This window comes from Tetrao urogallus (genome assembly GCF_951394365.1).
Source record: "Tetrao urogallus genome assembly, chromosome: 26".
Taxonomy (NCBI): domain Eukaryota; kingdom Metazoa; phylum Chordata; class Aves; order Galliformes; family Phasianidae; genus Tetrao; species Tetrao urogallus.
The window spans coordinates 2,085,458-2,103,332 of NC_136839.1; the positions used below are offsets into that span (position 1 = coordinate 2,085,458).

The following is a 17,875-nucleotide window of genomic DNA, read 5'->3' on the forward strand; positions in this document are numbered from 1 at the left end:
TCCGATAAAAATAGATGGCAGTTAGATTAAAACGTGGACGTATGAACAGAGCTCTCCTTCTCACAAGGGACAAAAGGCTGTAAGAGAAGTATGACAACAGAATGAAGAGTCAGAGACAACTGGTATCTAATCTATTTTCTAGACAACACAGAGTTACTCTCTGTAATCCATTACGTGCCCTACCTGACCACCTTAAGGTCAGATCAATTTGCCACTGCCATAACACCACGTATTTCAACCTAACCTCCCTGATACCTGGGACTAATCACGACATAATGGATGGTGTCTTTCCTACCAGGACATCCTGCACTGCTCGTTAATGTCATAAAACAGATGGCTTATTGTACCGCTCTCCCTTCCCACATTTAAGTCCAGGTAGAAGGTTTGGACTATGAGTTAGCTTCACAGCTGCTATTAAAACCAACGTTGGTGGGTGTTAACACAGACCAGACATGAGAAACAAAACAGTTTTGTATTGCAAATTTGTGTGCAGACTTCCTTACTGAAGTTCCATTTGAGTTCCAGGAGCTGCATGGCACTAACGTGGCACAGGACACGGCAGCAGAATGGAAGTGCTTTTGGGAACCTGTTTTAAGCTGAGAAGTGTTGAAATTGAAGCAAAAAAAAAAAAAAGAAACCAACAGATACGACGCAGTACAAAATAGTAATTATTTATATTTTCCAAAAAAAAAAAAAAAAAAAGTTAACAGCTATTTTGAAACTTCTTCCTTGTAAGAAGAGTGACTAATAGAAAGGAATAGGACTGGCTCCTATACAGTCGGCAAGTCAGGTACAAACAGTTGTTAAGAATCATTTAGCAACTCAGGACAGGGACTTCTGACGCAGCGATCGTGAACAATAAAATTTCTTCTTTTTCTTAAAAAAGAGGGAAGGAGGGAAATAAAGCAGGGAAAAATGCCAAAAAACATTTTCCACAATATCTAAAAACAGTAACCGTTGTTCTTTATCAGACAGCACGCTCCAAATCAAGGATATTCTAGTCCTTTCAAAACCAATACAGACTTGCCAAAGGCTGCCTTCAGTCTATTCACATCCTCCAGAACAGTCTCTCAGTCCCCTTTCACTTCAACCTGTCACTTTATAAAAGGTGTTTTTTTTTTTTCTTTTTTCTTTTTTTTTTTTTTTTTGCAATTAACATACAAGTGCTACTAACAGAGAAACTGATCTTCTTGTTGCTGGATGGCAATAAGGAGTTACACAAACGTCCAGTTTTTAGCTCAGCTGGAAGGATTTAAATTCTCTTTTTTGATATAAATACTACTGGAGCTCCCATCAGGTACTTCCTTTCCAGAACCTCACTGGAAATTCTTTTTAACTTCGCAACGCTCTCTCCAAAACTAAAATGTCCTCTTGCTCCAGGCATCTGATGGTTTGTTCTGTGCTGCCAGACGCAGATGTTGTTTTCCCCAGTACCACTGCTGGGTTTATTCTGACACGGATCGGCACCTAAACCGAACCCTGTACTTAATTGACTCAGCCAAGTTGAAGGGAACACACAGACGATGCAGCGACAGGGATTCATTAGGTTGAACAGCCCCAGAGCCCCAGGCCCACCCTCCCCCCTCTCCCCAAGTTACTTGGTGCTGTTTTAAAAAGTCTGGGTGTCACGAAGCAGTCTCTTCCCCCCAACAACAGAGTATAAGCTCCACAGATTTCGCTGTCTACCTGGTGGTCAAGGTTTGAGCAGCAACAGCTGATGCTGCTTCCAGAAAAACACGTGGTGTTGCCAGAGACGGGACTTTAGGATTGCTTCAGTCGCTTACGTGGAGGTCCCAGAAAGGGACACTGTGCAGAGGCCAGAGAGCGATACGCCTCAGCCACCAAGTGAGGGTGTGATACTACCATCGACTTCCAGCCCGATGTCTCCATGACATCAGAAGCATGACTAGAAACAAGAAAATGAAGACAAAGTTACTGTCTGGAGACAAAAAGGATAACCATCAGGTGCTTTCCACGTGCTTCAGATACCCAGCGTTTTTAGTGTACTGTTGTAAGAATGTATGCTGGACAGTCCCTCGGCTTGCAAACAGACATGAGCCCCAGAGGATGGCAGTAGGAACACAAAGCTCATCTACTCTGACCCCTCAGCATGCAACAATTTCAAGCAATACAGAAAATACTGAGAGAAATCGTGTTAACTAACACAGAATTAAAATGTTTCTGGACATCAAATCAGATGGCTGTCAGTGACTACCTACTAACAGGTCTGTAGCAGTAGTAGTTGCAACAGTCCTTAAATATAGAGACTAGCTGATCGACTGCTACCTAAGAGCTCTCAGGACCTTAAGAAGAAAGCTAAAATACCTCACAGAGGTAGCTCTACTGTACACTGATCAGTTTCAGTAGCACAAGACTTATCAGCCCTTAGGGCAACAGCACCTCTGGAATGCCAGGATCAGTTTCAGTAGCACAAAACTTATCAGCCCTTAGGGCAACAGCACCTCTGGAATGCCATCTTTTTTGTGAAAAGATCACAATAGGAGAGCCTTAAAAAACAAAAACTAAAACTGAAAACGAGGGAAATCTCCTCTGCACATGATTGTTCCTGAGTACTTGCATGCCAAAACAAGAATAAACTTACTAATTAATGAAGTCCACTGCTTGAGTTTTCAGTTGATCAGCACTATGTAGGTCAGCCAGAATGAGGATCTCAGCTGCATTTTCCACAGACAGGTTACTGCACAGTGCATCCTCACACATCACCTTCAGACGTTCCAGAGCATACTGCAAAACACAAGCCAAAGTACAATTACAACAACAACCCATTCAGCTTGAAGTTCTACTTGTGCTCCTTTACTCTTCAGTAACAAACTACTCTACAATGCTAAACAGACTTTATTATATGGAGCTGAACTGTACTCAATGAAGTAGTGATCAGCAAAAAGGGAGAAGCAGTATGTGCCCACCCTGAGGAAAGCAATGGGGAAGAAGCATACCCACCATCGCTCTCATCCCAGGCTTCTTGTGTTACAGGTTTGCTGGTGCTGTGTTCATGCTTTGAAATGAGTAAGTATTAAAGGTGATCTGAAATGCTGCCTCAGTGATTTCAAAGTACAAAATGCTAAAGCCAAATCTCATCCTCTATTATTACTGCATGGCAGTTATTCTCCAGATTCAGTGGGGACCCAATACTGAATGCTCCATAGGCGCTCCGGTGACGTTTAGGCAGCATTCCTTCAGTTCCTTTGCCATTAATGTTTTGCAATTTATGACAACCTTGCTCAATTATGCTCCTAGTTTAATACTAAAATGCTACACAAATGCCCCTGATTTCTTGTGGCTATCCATCTGGAAACAAAACATCTCAGCTTGTCTGTAAAGTCATAGCAAAAGCCTTACTCTAACTTCACGTTCTCACCTGAAGCATTTACACCATTCAGTGGCACATTTACCTCAACTTCTCTTTTTCCTCCAGATCCACAGCTTTGGATTGGATCAATTATTCGAGAAATGCAAAGGAATTCAAAGGATTTGCTTAGAACAAGAGAACCTTCTAATAAATTCCACGCTGCTTTCTGCAGCACTTTAGTCAGTACCGGAAGCAGCAGACACACCAAGATCTTCAAAAAGGTCTATAGTCAGAAAAGCATAAGCCTCTTGACAAGAAACAAAGGCCAAACTCCAAACCTCAGCCTGTTAAAATATGATAGGCTGTGGGCACTAAGAGACTGAGATACTTCTGAAGATCTTGGTATGTGTGATGTGATTATGGAGCTCTTTGGATAAAACAGTCTGGAACAGCCTCGATCCCGTGACATTTTTCAGTTGAGAGAGAAAAGCATTTGGGAGCAGCCTTCAAATTGTCTGTAAGGCTTTTGTGGAGAACTTCAAGATGGCTTGGTACACAAATGCACGTTCTTCACTGTGTGTTGCTACAATCCAAAAAGATACCAGATTTGTAAGGACTGATCTGCCAACCCGAACAGAGAGTTGGTAACCAGCTCCTCTGCATGGCGACTGGAGTGCCTGCCATATGATACATGATAAATTAATTTTATATTCTTATTGAGATCTTCATTCTGTTACGATTAAATTTAAATGAATAATTTTAAATCATAAAAACATCTTTCACTTAAGACTCAGCAACAATAATTATAATCATGTCAGTTGAGGCATGGCACTCATAACCAGGACAGTTTTCTCCCATCGGAACATCTGAGAAGGCAGATCAAATTTACTTCATCTGTATCAATAACTAAAACGATTGCAAAGAAGGGGCAAACCATTACGTTACTGTTTGTCAGTAGCTTAAAATGCAGTAAACAAAGCTTAAACTATTCCCTTTGTAAACTGAGTATCCCCTTCTACGCACGTACAATTTTTATTTTGATTTTCACTACAAATACCCCAACTTCTAATTACGTGTTTGGGCAAAAGAAGCCATTCTGGTCTCTCAGGTATCCAGATTCCCCCCCCCATCTTTCTTAATTACACTAAAGAAAAAAAAAAAAAGAGGAAAAAAAAAGCCCTACCTAATAACATTCCTACTCCAGAGGTTGAAATAGTATCTCCTGGGTTCAGAAGACGTGTTTTGTTTTGGTTTTGGTCTAATTACTTATTTTCCCCAAGAGGTAGGAGGAACTCAGAAGAAGCTGTTTCAGTCTCTTGAGTAAATATTAGATGCCTTATGTGCTTTCTTGAAAGATTTTTTTTTTATTTCTGCTTTTAAGAGACGCACAATGAGTTTAAAAGAAAGAAAGTCTACATTAAAAGCCAAGAAATTCAAAGTTAAAGCCTACTCTGGCCTTAATGTACTGCTCCTTGCTTACACTTGTCTCAGTTAAAGATGGTATGCGATCTCTCAATCAATACTCTTTAAATATTGAATAAAATATGTGGCAATTATCATAATCAAGCCAAGAATCTGCCTGCATCATTTCCCATTTTAACTCCAGCTGCAGTGGCCTACTAACAGCACACGGAGCATTTCACCTTTAAATCAACATTTCTGATGAAGCCCAGGTCCACAGCGACAGGGAACCTAACGGCTGTGCAGTGGTTCGAGTGGAACAAGGTTACATGCATCCACATCCTGAAATCCACCACCCTATCTGGAACCCACAAAAGAATCCAAGGACTGAAGAAGCACGGAGACTGAACTACGCTCTCACCCCCAGAGGTGGTCCCTCCAGGTCAGTGTTGAGGCACAGTGGCAGGGCAGTGTGGAGGATCTTGCACTGCTGCTACCCGTGCTGAACCTGTTCCATGGATAAATTCAGGACTTAGTCTCCAGTGCTGTCAAACTGGCATCTTTCACCAGCACTAAGTTCACTTTTAAGAGAGAGAAAAAAAAGAAAAAAAAAAGAAAAAAAAAAAAAAAGGAAATAAAATTTTGGTTATATATTACGAATTTTCACTGGTTAATACGGCTCACTGGCCAGCAAAGCACTCTCTTCCATCCTTGGTGCTGCAAAGGGAAGGAGGCAGAGACTGGAGGGCTGCAAGGCACTGTGCCTGCTGCATAGGAACAACCAGCAGCTTCAATCACAGCATCCCTGGAACATCCCCTGGCAAGGAGCCTGCAAAACCACTACAGATTAGGCAGCAGGGCTTCCTCCAGTGCACTCCTTGTCTCCACAACCAGGAAGGACTGCCACTGCAAAAAAGAAAAAATAAACAGGACCTTCCCACTTATCCATCACTTTAGAGCATCTCTTGAAGCTGCTGCTAACAACCAGACCAGAATCAGCAGCAGGCCCTGTTTGCCAAGACACGACACCACTTTTGAGATTTGGTAACAAACATGTTAAAAAAAAATAATTAAAAATTATTTTAAAAAATTGAATTTTTCTTCTCACTCCCAGCTTTCATAGATTACACTGAATAGTAATGCTTTCTGAAATTTTAGAAAAAGGTCTTAAAAACGAGCAATAGAAACTGATATTCCTGGTCAATGTATCTGGTGATATGCAGCTATACATCTAAGTACCTTAAGTGTATCTACACCACGTTCAGGTTTACTTACAAGCCACAACCAGTTGATATTACAATTCAAAGAAACTGCCCAACCACAATGATTGAGCACTGGAACAGGCTGCCCAGGGAGGCGGGGGAGTCTCCTTCTCTGGAGATGTTCAAGACCTGCCTGGATGCCGACCTGTGCGACCTGCTGTAGGGAACTGCTTTGGCAGGGGGTTGGACTCGATGATCTCTGGAGGTCCCTTCCAACCCCTACAATTCTGTGATGCTGTGATTACATGAAAAGCTTACTACAGGAATCGGAGAGCTCTGAGTAAAGCAAGGCACATATTGCTTGTTCTCCGAACAGCCAGAAATCCCAACTGTACCTTGTCAGCAGCTGCCAGCAAGTCATCAGCCATTTTGTCAAGATTTGGTGCCTTCCCCGTGTAAATAAAGCACATCATTTCCTTAAAAACTTCAGGTTCCACATCATTGATTTCAACCCGATTCTGTATTGGAAAAATGCAGCTTGTTAAAATTCTGACAAGATGTTAAAGGTTCTACCCAAGGTCTTTTAGTATTCGGAGATTTGCTGCAAACAATTCAGAACATGACTTAATTTAAAACAAACAAACAAACAGAAATTGATGGAATAAGAAAAACTCTGAGTAGGATTGTGGATCATCTACTTCTCCCTGTCCCACCCTGAACTCTTTCCCCAGAGTAACAAAGGTGACAATTGCCTCCTTGATCCCTTCCTTCTCCCTTCAGGACAGCTGAAGCAAAGAACTGTAATCTAATGTGAGAAAGAATTAAGGAGGTGACAGTAATCACAAATGCCACCTAAGAAACTTCACTGACTGACCAGAGATGTTAAGAGTTGACAAAGTTCTTCCTCCTTCAGGAACTTACCTTTTTGCTCTCTTCCATCTCATGCTCAAACATGGCACTGAAAACCGGGGAACGTGCTACAGCAGGGGGGCAAACAGAACAGTTAGAGACAAGCCTTTTGCTCTTCAGGAGATGAGCACAGTCTGCCAACACCAACACCTCAACAACCGTCCTGCTACTTAATGCAGAAAAAAATCCCATAGCAGATAGAGCAAGCTGAGCATGGCTGGTGAAGCATACAGATTGTGACATGGTGTCATGTGGTCAGTGCAGCTTCGTGCTCTGAGAATGGGCATGCAGGGATGTCACGAGGCCTTTCAAAAAAGGCCAAAAGAGCACACAGGCATTGAGACATCTTTCTTGATTTGGTAAGAAAATACTCTGATAATTCAGTAACTTTTCCTTACAAATGCTTCAGGGATACATTATAGTAGACTACAGACACAAAGGACACCTCCTACCGTCCTCTTTGTGTGGAGAAAGCAGGCAATTAAAAAGCAGCAGATCTTCCTGCAGCACTTCACAGAACAGTCTTTTACTACAGCTCTGCACTTAAAAGAGCTGCAGAACCCTCCTTTAAAGGAGCAATACAAAAACCACCTCAATATCACGGTATTTCACTTGCTATTGGTATTGTTCCCCATTCTGCTGAGGCCCATCCAACACAATACTGACCTGCTAGGATGGCTTTATGAGCCTGGAACTCCTGGCCTGCAACACACAGGCAGCAATCTGTGAAGCGGGAGTTCTCCCAGAGTCCTCCCAGCTCATCTGCCAGGCGGCACTCCGGTACCTTCACCATGTTCATAGTGTTCTGGCCAGAGATATTTACAGAGTCCTGTACCACACTCACCTGCAGGGTAATAAACAAATTACTCAAACTCCACGCTGGAAAAGCAATTTCCTTTCAGGAATTTTTAAACGGTGTGCATAAATTGATGGCACTTTCATGCAGGTTCACGACAGTTTTATTAGGTGGTCTCCTAGGGAAGTAGAATCTTCTTCTGTTCTTACAGACATCGTTCCTGACCTATTTTTTTTTTTTCCTTCTATCAACAGTCTGAAACCCTCCCAAATCAATAATGCAGCACAGACAGCAGTACAAATGAAAATGAAACGTACAAAGCAACCACTGCATCCATACATGCATGCAAGAGCAGTGTCTGATCAGTGCAGGACATTCTGAGCACCCCAAATGCTTTTCTGCTTCTGGTTCAGCAGTAGAATTCCAATTTCTTGAGTTCAATGCTTCCAGTGCATTGAAAAAGAAGAAATAAAAACTGAATTGAAAAAGCAACTTCATGTCAAATAAGTAGGAGATTTTGGAGAAGGCTGGTAAGATTCCTGACCACCTGCTCTAAACTAGACGTGGCCAGGCAGAGACCATATGCAGCCAAACCAGCTGACGAATAACCTACGCAAAGGGAACAGCTAAGAGTCTATTCAGCAGCAAACCATTATTGTTAAACATGCAGTAAATCATACGCCTTCTGCAGCAGACTCAAATTAGAAGAGATCAGAATGACTAATACTACCCTGCTATAACAAAGAGTAAAGGAACAAGCTGATTGACAAGGAAGCATATGGGAAACCATTTGCTGGATTTGCTGTCAGGTTCAGGTTGAATTTCAGTTCTATTAATAACAATGGCCAGAGGAGAACAATGGGCAGCATAGGAAGCTTCCCAGTTCAGCAAAAGGAGAAGTAAATTATGAAGGGAGAGAGATGACAGAAACACCTTATTAGGGAAGAACTGCTGACAGCACACAGCCCAGCTCTTGGGGAAACCCCCAGTGGGTTCCTGAGGGTGGGCACTCTTGGGCATTCCCCTCAATCTTGTACAAACTATCTGACACCCAAGAAGGAACAAATGCCAGCTGCTGCTTGCCAAAGGGCACTGCCAATGATTAGCCACAGCAGTTGAGAGAAAGGTAGTGTTCCCTGTCATTAATTGGACTGCTGTAACATCTTCTTGCCCTGTAACTTCTAGTAACAGACTCAAGGACAGCAGAATCGATTCAGATTCATTAAAAAACATTTCTAAGATGTGGATCCCTCGGAGTCCAACTCTGACCACAGACCCACCAAAAAGACCTGCAAACTATCTCAAATCAACAAGTAAATCATCTTCATGTATGAAACAAAGTCCGTTACCAGCATTAAAAAAATTACCATGTGGCTTTTCACAGAAGGAGTTTAGACTGGTAGACCTGAAGCACTGACCAGACTCAGGTGCCAAAGCAGCTAGTTTTGCTTAAGCTATTTTCAATGACTTAGCAAGGGAATTCCCAGCTGCTCAGAGGAGGATTACTGCTGTAACTCTGGGAACTCTGTTCTTTTTTAGGTTCATCAGATCTCATTCACCTATAATGCTGGAATATAACTTAAAACAGCAAATAGTCACGCACATGGGATATGAGCAAATCAACCCCATCTGCAGAACAGAGGTAGAAGGATCTCCAAACTGTAAGCAAATGAGGTCAGACTAAAAATGATTGACAATGATCAGCATTCTGTCGTAACAGCATCTTCAGCAACACATCATGTGAGTTCAGAGCTGCCCTGTGCAGAGTGCAGAAGGCTCCTTCCTTTAAAGTCTTGTAAAGCAAAGAGAAGGCATAGCAGAGTTGCTCAGCAACCTTTTGGTCTATAGAAAACCCCAGTATATCTCCAAATAACAAGTGTCTCATCAAGTGCTGCTAACAAAACATGCTTGTTGGAGGTACAGATGTAGCAGCACCACTTGGCACCTGCGGCCAGAAGAGAAGTGTTAGGAGAACATATGGTACACTAGTTTACATCCTAAGAGACTTAAAAAACAAAAATAAGCTGTTGAAAGTTCTCTCCAAACTGTTTCCAAACAGCATGGCTTTCCCCTCTAATATCACTATATAAACGTAAGGCTTTTTATATATACTAAGCTACAGAACAAACCGAAATAGAAAAACAGAAGATATCCAGATCCAGGTCAGGCGAAGCAAGCAGTGGGTTTGTTCTGGACGAGGAGCAAACAAAAATGCTGAGCTGAAGCATTTGAAGGCAGTAATTCAATGGAAAGCGGACTTGACATGGTTCTGGCTGCCAGCACGGCTGGTGGATTTCCCTTCTCCAGCGTTAATTCTTGAGTTACCACCACAGTTTTGAGGTCTGTGGCTCATTTATTGTGAAAGAAAGGCTAACTGCCAAACCTAAGGAGGTGTCACCCAAGACACTGCTCTCTTCTTCCCCCACATTGCTATCAGTGTTAAGGAAGAGCTTCCTCCTTGACAGTAATGGTTTAAAATGACTGAATGAATACAAATCCATCAGGAGGTGTTTGCTAAATTAGGTATGGGTACATTTATGATGGCCAGGCAAAGCTACAAAACAAGCAAAACAAAACCAAACAACATAACCAAATGGCTGTCAAATGGCTTGGACTGAAGCACTCCTTGCAATCCTGGAAGAAAACAGCAAAAGAAAAGACTCTACTCCCACAAAACAGCCTGCAGGAGATCTGAAGACAGGACAGCTTTTTCTACCTGTGCTCTGGCAAGAATCACAGCTACAGGAGGGATTTTGCAGTTAAAAAGACAAGAGAAACAGACACCAAAAGCTCAGGAGACACTAAATTAGGAAGTTTAGGTTTCCCCATCAAAGCTTCTGAGCATAAATATCTATCTTTAGAAATAACTGCACCCTCATCTGCAAATAGTGAAGTCTGAGTGTTTTGTAGAAAAATTGTAGGAAAAAACAACAAACAAGAGCTGTGGTGACTGTGGAATTCCTTTAGCTTAGCTTTTTGTTTCTGTAAGATATACAGACACAGGAAGATAAAGAAAACTTGTCCTTTTTACTCAGAGGACAAGTAACAGACATGGCAATTTCCACTATACAGCTAGCACTGGTTATTAACCTAAGTGAATCTTAAATTAGGGATGGTTATTATTATTAAATCAGTAGGGAAGTAATAATCAAATGTGCTTAATTTCTACTATCACCACAGGTAAAAGACGTATAAAGTAGCAAAAAACAAATGAAAGTAAAATGCAATGATTCACTCACAGAAAGAGCCACCCCAGACAGAGGCGCACACACAAGCAGACACAAATAAAATCTAAGTGTTAAATAAACAGCCACTGCTCCTCCTGACTCCACTGACGCCTTAAAAGCAATGATGAAAAATAAGGTCACATCTACCTGAAGCTAATGGAACTGCTATTCTTTCAGCAGCAGATGAAGGCTTACCTCACAGAATAGAGTGAGTTTGTCATCAGGAAGAAGTCCATTGGCTTCATCTAGAAGAAAGTCTCTCCTAATAAATTTTTTGAATCCCCAGTCCTTGCCTTGCACAAATCGATACGCTCGCTGGCTCTCTGAAAGAAAGACACAGTGCTTCAAACAGCAGCTCAACGACTTGCTTGATCAAACAGCAAAAGACAAACAAACCGACCCCTGCAGACAGACAGTGTTTTTACTCACCCATTGCTTTTGTTTCTTCTCCTTTAGCATTCAGGATGGAGAATTTGAACTTTGCTCGAACTTCACTTTTTGGACAGCTCACCAACAACAAATAGAGGGATAGATAATCTTTACTCTCCTCGTCCAAGCCTTTAGGGTTCACACGTAAACACCTGCAGAAGAAGAGAGCTGAATGAGAGCAGGACCAGGTTTTGGCAGGTCATCCACAGCTTTCGAAGGAGGTGGAATTTTCATGATAAAATGTACAGTCCTGATTACCAACCACTGAACCACAAGGAAATAACAGACAGCTAAACGGAGTGGAACTGTGCTTCACAGTCAGCCTCAGGCTACATCTTCCAAGACAGATATCAATACCCTACTAATAGCATGGGTAAATCATTTAAAAACAAACAAACACAGGGCTTGGGAAGAGTGGAGGGATGCAATTTCACACACCAAAAAGCACTGTGCATGACGACTTCCACAGAAAAATAGCAGAACAGAAGCTAAAGATTCAGAGAAGTGCAAAATTCCTAAGAATTGACGTTAAAATTGTAGAGGAAGCAACTCAGAGGAAACACCTGATTTCTAGAGGGCTGAAAGCTTCTCAAAAACAAAGCTAGGGAAAAAAAAGAAACAAACTACTCCTTGGTTAAGAAAAGATAGTAAATGCAGGAAAAGGCTACTCATAAGCAGTTCTATGATCTGAAACTAGACAGAACGTAACAAGCAGGGAGAAAAAGAAAAGAACAGGCCAAACAACCAGCAGCTCAAACACAGTGACCAAAAAAAATAAATAAATCAGAAAGACCAAGGCATGAGAAGGAGATCTGACTTGCAAAGGTTGGAAAATGAAGTAATTTAATAACAAAAAGCAGTCTGAGGAAAGCACAGGTCTGCCACCCAAAGGAAGGGAACACAAATCATATCTCGCACACACACAGCCCTAACTTAAATAAGGCAGTGGAAAGCTTGCTGCTATCTAGACTAAGGAAATTTAAATAAAAATGCTGAAACACTTCCAGGGGGAAAACAGGAAAGGTTTAAAAGGGTAAAAATGTTGTCTTTAAAAAAAAAGCAGAAACTCTTGGGCAAATGGAAATAGAGAATACAGAGATGATAGAAGGAACTATTGTAAGGCTCTGAATATATAAAAAGCTGCTGAGAAAGTAACAGTAGAAATAGCCTGAAACTGCAGGAAAGAGAATTTAAGAGTGCGTGCAAAAATCAGCTTTTTAACAACATGGTGAGGGAGGCTGAAACTGGGAGGCTGAAATAGAGCTTTACAGCCCTGGCTGTAGACTCTCACTGGCTTCCAAGAGCTTGCCAAGATGAACATCAGTCATTTAAGACAGAAAATAATTTATAACAGATTATTAATCTTCCATGCTTTGCCTCTGCATTGAGGCAGGATGCAGTCTCCCTTCTAGCTGCAGCATCTACAACTTCTGATGTTTTCCATTACTTGAAGAACATTTCTAATGGTCAGATCCTCACATTTGTTCTGTGTCCAAACACTGTGCTGAAGCAACAACGCTCTCTGTATGTTGTGCACCCAAGGAAGCCAGAATTTGCATGCAGCACAAGGTTATTTCTTTTTTATTATTATTATTTTTTTTTAAACATACTTCTTTGTTACAGAGCCCCAAACTCTTCCACACCGTTGTACAAACACAGTGACCCTCACTGCTGTATTCCTTACCATTTGAGTTTATCATTGGCTCCAGATGAAAAAGTTGAGCTTTTGATCACCTCACCCATCTCCTCTCGGCAGAAGCTGAAGTTGTTTATGGTCCACATGTAGGAAAACTTCACCACTTTAATCTTAAAACCGAGAATAAGAGGTGGGTTAGGACCATTCACTTTCACACTGGTCATAGAAGACAAAAGGTCTTAAAAGACAAAAACTGAAATCCTGGACGTCGCACAGAATCACCTGCATTACAAGTAACCTCCAGACACGAGGGAAGAGTCTGGAAATAGCTAGCAGCAGTAGCTGCTCCACAACCTCCTCCTGACACCCTCCAACACGGGTGCCACAGAATCACTTCTCATTGCCATGGTGAATGGCAACACTCAGCCTTACCAAATCCCACGTTCTCTGAAACTCCAGGACCCTCCGTTTGTTCTGAACCAACCTCGTGCTGCAGGCTCTAAGGGAGCACAGCCCAACGCAGCGCGGTCTCACCTGAGTGTAGCACCAGCTTTCTGCCACGGGTCCACTCGACATTTCTGCCGGAGGAGGAGGACTTGGCACCCTTGACATCGCCAGTTTGAAGATTAAACAGAACGTCACAACTCAGGGGAAGAAAGTTATGCTAGATCTTCACACTGGGAGAAGAAGAAAGGAGAACAACAACAAAAAAAATGAAGGCAAAACTAATAACAAAGAAAAAAACGTCCCGACCGCTGCTAAAACTCATTGCATGCAAGTTAAAGCAATCATGCTTCTCACGTTGTTTCTCTCTCCCCCACCTTCAAAATAGGTTGTATTATACACCAAAACATTAGGAGTGCTCCCATATGTTTCCTGAGGTGGCAATATACCACCACCACTTATTTTTTCAATATGCCAGCTCTTCATAGGAATAAACCCAGCCTATCATTTCCTCCAAGGAGTCCAAAACCAGGAGACCACTGACTTCATTTGGGATTTACTGCTTACCCCGAGGCTACCACTTGAATTCCACACTCACTCCTCACTTTCATGTCAAGTCTCACACCAGCAGACCAGACCTCTCTTAAGAAAGGCTCCCCTCGGTCTGCACTTCAGTTGGGAGTCATTTACTTGGGTTTTGAGTTATGCTGACCTGCAGAAAGTATGTGACAGCACTGGCACACAGGTATAATCTAATCTATAATATAAAAATGAGTGATTTGGTTTTTTTCCCCTCCTTTTCCTCAGGTTTAATTTCCTTTAAAAAACCACAAATGAGTTCATGTAACCGCTGAAAGAGAGATACTGACTTTCAGTTGCTTAGAAATACACATTTAACCCTGCAGAGCTGCCTATTTAATCAATGAAAATGCATCTCCCAGAACAAAACTTGAGGCCTAACAACTGCCAAAGACCTGAACCCCTGGCACTGCTGTCAAACCACCTCTGCTTCATCAACTTTTCGCACTTGCAGTTTGTGCTGTGGATACGCAACGAGGAAAAGGCTTAAGCAAAACAACATTCTAAGAAGGCAATGTCGGTATCCACCTTAGGCACTTGCTGCAGGTTTTATTACATTAAACTTAAAATTACCTCCAAAGAAATGCAATTAAACCACTGTGCCGTTCAAACTAAGCCCAAATTAGCAGATTCTAGATGTGAATACGTGGCTGAACTGCCTTTCCACTCGCAATGTCTCCAAAGGCATTTCTCTTTCACCATCTCCAGCCACGGGATTTGGGGATGGACAGAACCTGGAACTGCAGCACAAGCAGCAGACAACGCACCGTGTGCTCCTCATGGCTGGGGAGAAACATCTTTCTGTTGTTTTAGCTGACAGGCAGGAGAAACCCAAGATCCTTCCTTCCCCTCTGGGTTCACAGAAGCACTCAACTCCACACTCAGGCTGTTTTACTGCTCTGTTCGTGTCAATCTACATTACTGTACCCATCCGTTACACTGCACAGGTTTCCCAGTCACACAGGCACAAACAACAGGGACAAAACACAACCACCAGAGGAGAACAGCAACCGGGGAAAGCATGAAGTGTCCTAAGTTCACTGAGTGCAACCTGTCTGCACACAGAGCAATGAGATGCTAAGCCTAAAAGAAAGGCTTGACAAGAAGAAAGACAGCTCAGTAACGGAATATGATGTTTTTTCCTATATTTCCTAGTACTGCGGTTGCTGCCTGACATACCTAGCCAAAATTGAAGCCCAGAGCTCCAAACCTGCTTGGTTCTCTCTCCTTGCAGGGATCCAGGCACAGCTGATCACTACAGGATACCTTCCAAGAGTTGAAAGTCATCAGCCACGACTGCATGGCAACACCAGGCTTCTGTTGTGCAGTGATGTCACAAAGCTGCTCACCTGCACTGGTGTCAGAGAGATGATGAGCCTGGTTTACTTCCACATCAGAGACCTATCAACACCAGGCAGGTTTCTGCAGGAAAACTTTGGCTTCCCAGTGCACTGAATCAATCAAGTAACAAAATTAACACTGAAGTTGATCACAGAGACCCGCTGGAGTCTTTTGGCTTTCTCAAACACACTAAACTTAGTGGTAACACCTCACTTCTGGCACAAAATCAGGGATTAATGAGGAGACATTTGCTCCTATGCTGTCATGGCACACTGACCACGGCTGCTGGAGCACCCTGAGATGCTGAGGACTTTCCTGGATGCACACATAACCCTGCACCCCCCCAAAGTCCAAGGAGCAAACTCCCTAAGACCACAGCCATCAGTCACACCATGGGAAATCAAAGAGGCTTTGAAACTTCCTGAAGAAAAATCAAAAGCTTTACAGATACTTTCTGCATTTCCACTGGGTTTTAAGACGTCTCAAAGTATCACCTGCACCTCACTTCAGGACAGAAGTTTTAGAAAGCTGTGCTCTAAAGGCTGGACAAGTGCACGAGCTTAAGACACACAAGACTATTTAATTTCCTATGAGTAACTGTCACTTCTATCTCTGATGTCCTTTCCTCCCAGATGGTTTGGACAGGCAGGTGGTAATAAAAGTTGTGACAGCGTGCTAATAGAATTGCTGCATGCCAGCACGTCATTCGTTACCCCTTTGGAAAGGCCCAGAGGAGACATAGGGTCCAGATTTTAGAGATTTCCTATTATTTGGAAAATACTTCCAGCACAGTGTGTCAAAGCTTTCTGCAGACCTTTGGGGAGGCAATTTAATACAGATGAGGAAGAAAAAAAAAGTTAAACCAGAACATATCCCTAGCTCAAACCATAATAAAATAAATGCAATCTCCTTTCCTTTTCCTTTTTTTTTTTTTTTTTTGTAAAAATGGCAAGGAAAGATTTGCCACTTGCCTTACTTACCAAGCACACACACAGGTTCACTGAACACAGCCTCAGAAACGTCTGTGTGCCACTCCACCCTCAAACACTGATGAGCTCTTCTGGTATGGACCAATATTAAACACATTTTAAAAAGGAACAACAGCTGACTTAATGCACTCCATGCATGCAGTTTCTGAAAGCAGCAGGCTCCCCCGGTGTTTATTTGCTCATGAGCACTTAATGCCTCACCAGCTCACACGCCTTGAGTAACAGCCTGGCACCTCTGAAGCAGGAGCAGATCAGAAAGCGGAGCAGGCAGAGGTTTTAAGAGGACATTTTGTAAACAGTATGGATATCAGAATTCCTTATGGCCAGGAAAGGCAGGACAGACTCAAAAGGGATAAATATCAAGTCAGGAAACAAAAAACAAAGTGTTATCTTACGGATCCTTAGGCCAGGTACAGCCTGCAAGCCTCTCACTTTCTCGGACACCATCACAAATAGCACTTGTTTTTGGCATACAATTATTGCATTACTGTTATTTCTAAAATGAGAAAGAGTAAATTCTCACCTCATTTGCAACTACTTCCAGATGAAGAAATTTCCTCTAGGAATGAGAGCCACACCAGGCCCTTCTCAAGCACAGGAAATGTCCCATTGCCACTCTGTCCTACTAATTACCTCCTGACTTAGCAGCCATACCCAGACATCTCAGTTCAAAACTCCATCCACTGTAGGGACCAGCAGTCAAAACAACAGCAGAGATTTGACCCAATAGAGCTGAGGATTATCAGCTCAACCAGTAACTCCAGACCAGGTCTCAAAATGACTCAATTTTGCCAAAGATTAATTTCTTCTCAGATAAGTTAATTACCTTTTTAAGGAACCGGTAGCTTACAATAGAAAATTTCAAATAGATTCCTTTCCTGAGAGCATTATTCAGTGTCTGTAAAACAAATGTCCTTCAATTAACTGCTTCAAAAATGGCTGTTTGCTTAACAGACAAGCAACATTATCAATGACTACCCAAGAACAGACCCAAACTGCCCAAAAGCAGCAGGACATGCAGAGAAAAGGAGTGAGACAAAGATAACAGAAGCAGTAAAACAAGTGGGATGAGAAATGGAAGCACAGGAAAAGACCAATATCTTCCTGCATTCTTCACAGCCTTGGAAAGGACAACGAGAGGATTCAATCTGCTGCCACAGAGGAGGAAAAAAGGCAAGTTCACAGAAGGAGCAAGGTGGTGTGCAATGCCATCTAAGCGGTGGATGGGAGAGTTTTCAGATTTTAATGTGTTTGCTAAAGAGGACACACTTTTCCTGCTTGGAATATCAGAGAGGGAAGCAACGATGGGCTCAGCAAAGCACTCCCAGCCTGCACTAATGGCTGCCAAGCAGCACTGATTACAGCCAGCACAGATTACAGCCAGCACATCACACCCTACTGCAGCAGGAAACCTCGTGCTCCAAAGGCAGGCTGAAGTCGGGCCCAGGGGAACACAGAGCTTGCCCAGTGGTGGTAGAGGACACTGCTCCTTAAGTGCCATCAACTCAGTGACACACGGAGCTTTGTGTCAAATACAGTTAGAAAATAACATAGGAAAAAAATCTCCATCGCAGCAGAGAAATGGGAAGGAATAGACTGGCATTCAATGGAA

The 17,875-nt window shown here is 42.5% G+C and overlaps 1 protein-coding gene across 1 annotated transcript; it reads right to left on the reverse strand.

The window, feature by feature from the left end:
- Window positions 1-1,761: 1,761 nt before the first annotated feature.
- On the reverse strand, window positions 1,762-13,522 carry SPOP (speckle type BTB/POZ protein; the record flags this gene model as incomplete). Its single annotated transcript, XM_079547276.1, has 9 exons — window positions 1,762-1,906; window positions 2,603-2,745; window positions 6,309-6,431; window positions 6,835-6,890; window positions 7,489-7,666; window positions 11,041-11,168; window positions 11,275-11,426; window positions 12,959-13,080; window positions 13,445-13,522. The coding sequence occupies 9 exons, from the start codon at window positions 13,520-13,522 to the stop codon at window positions 1,762-1,764; spliced, it is 1,125 nt and encodes a 374-aa protein (XP_079403402.1).
- Between the last annotated feature and the right edge of the window lie 4,353 nt (window positions 13,523-17,875).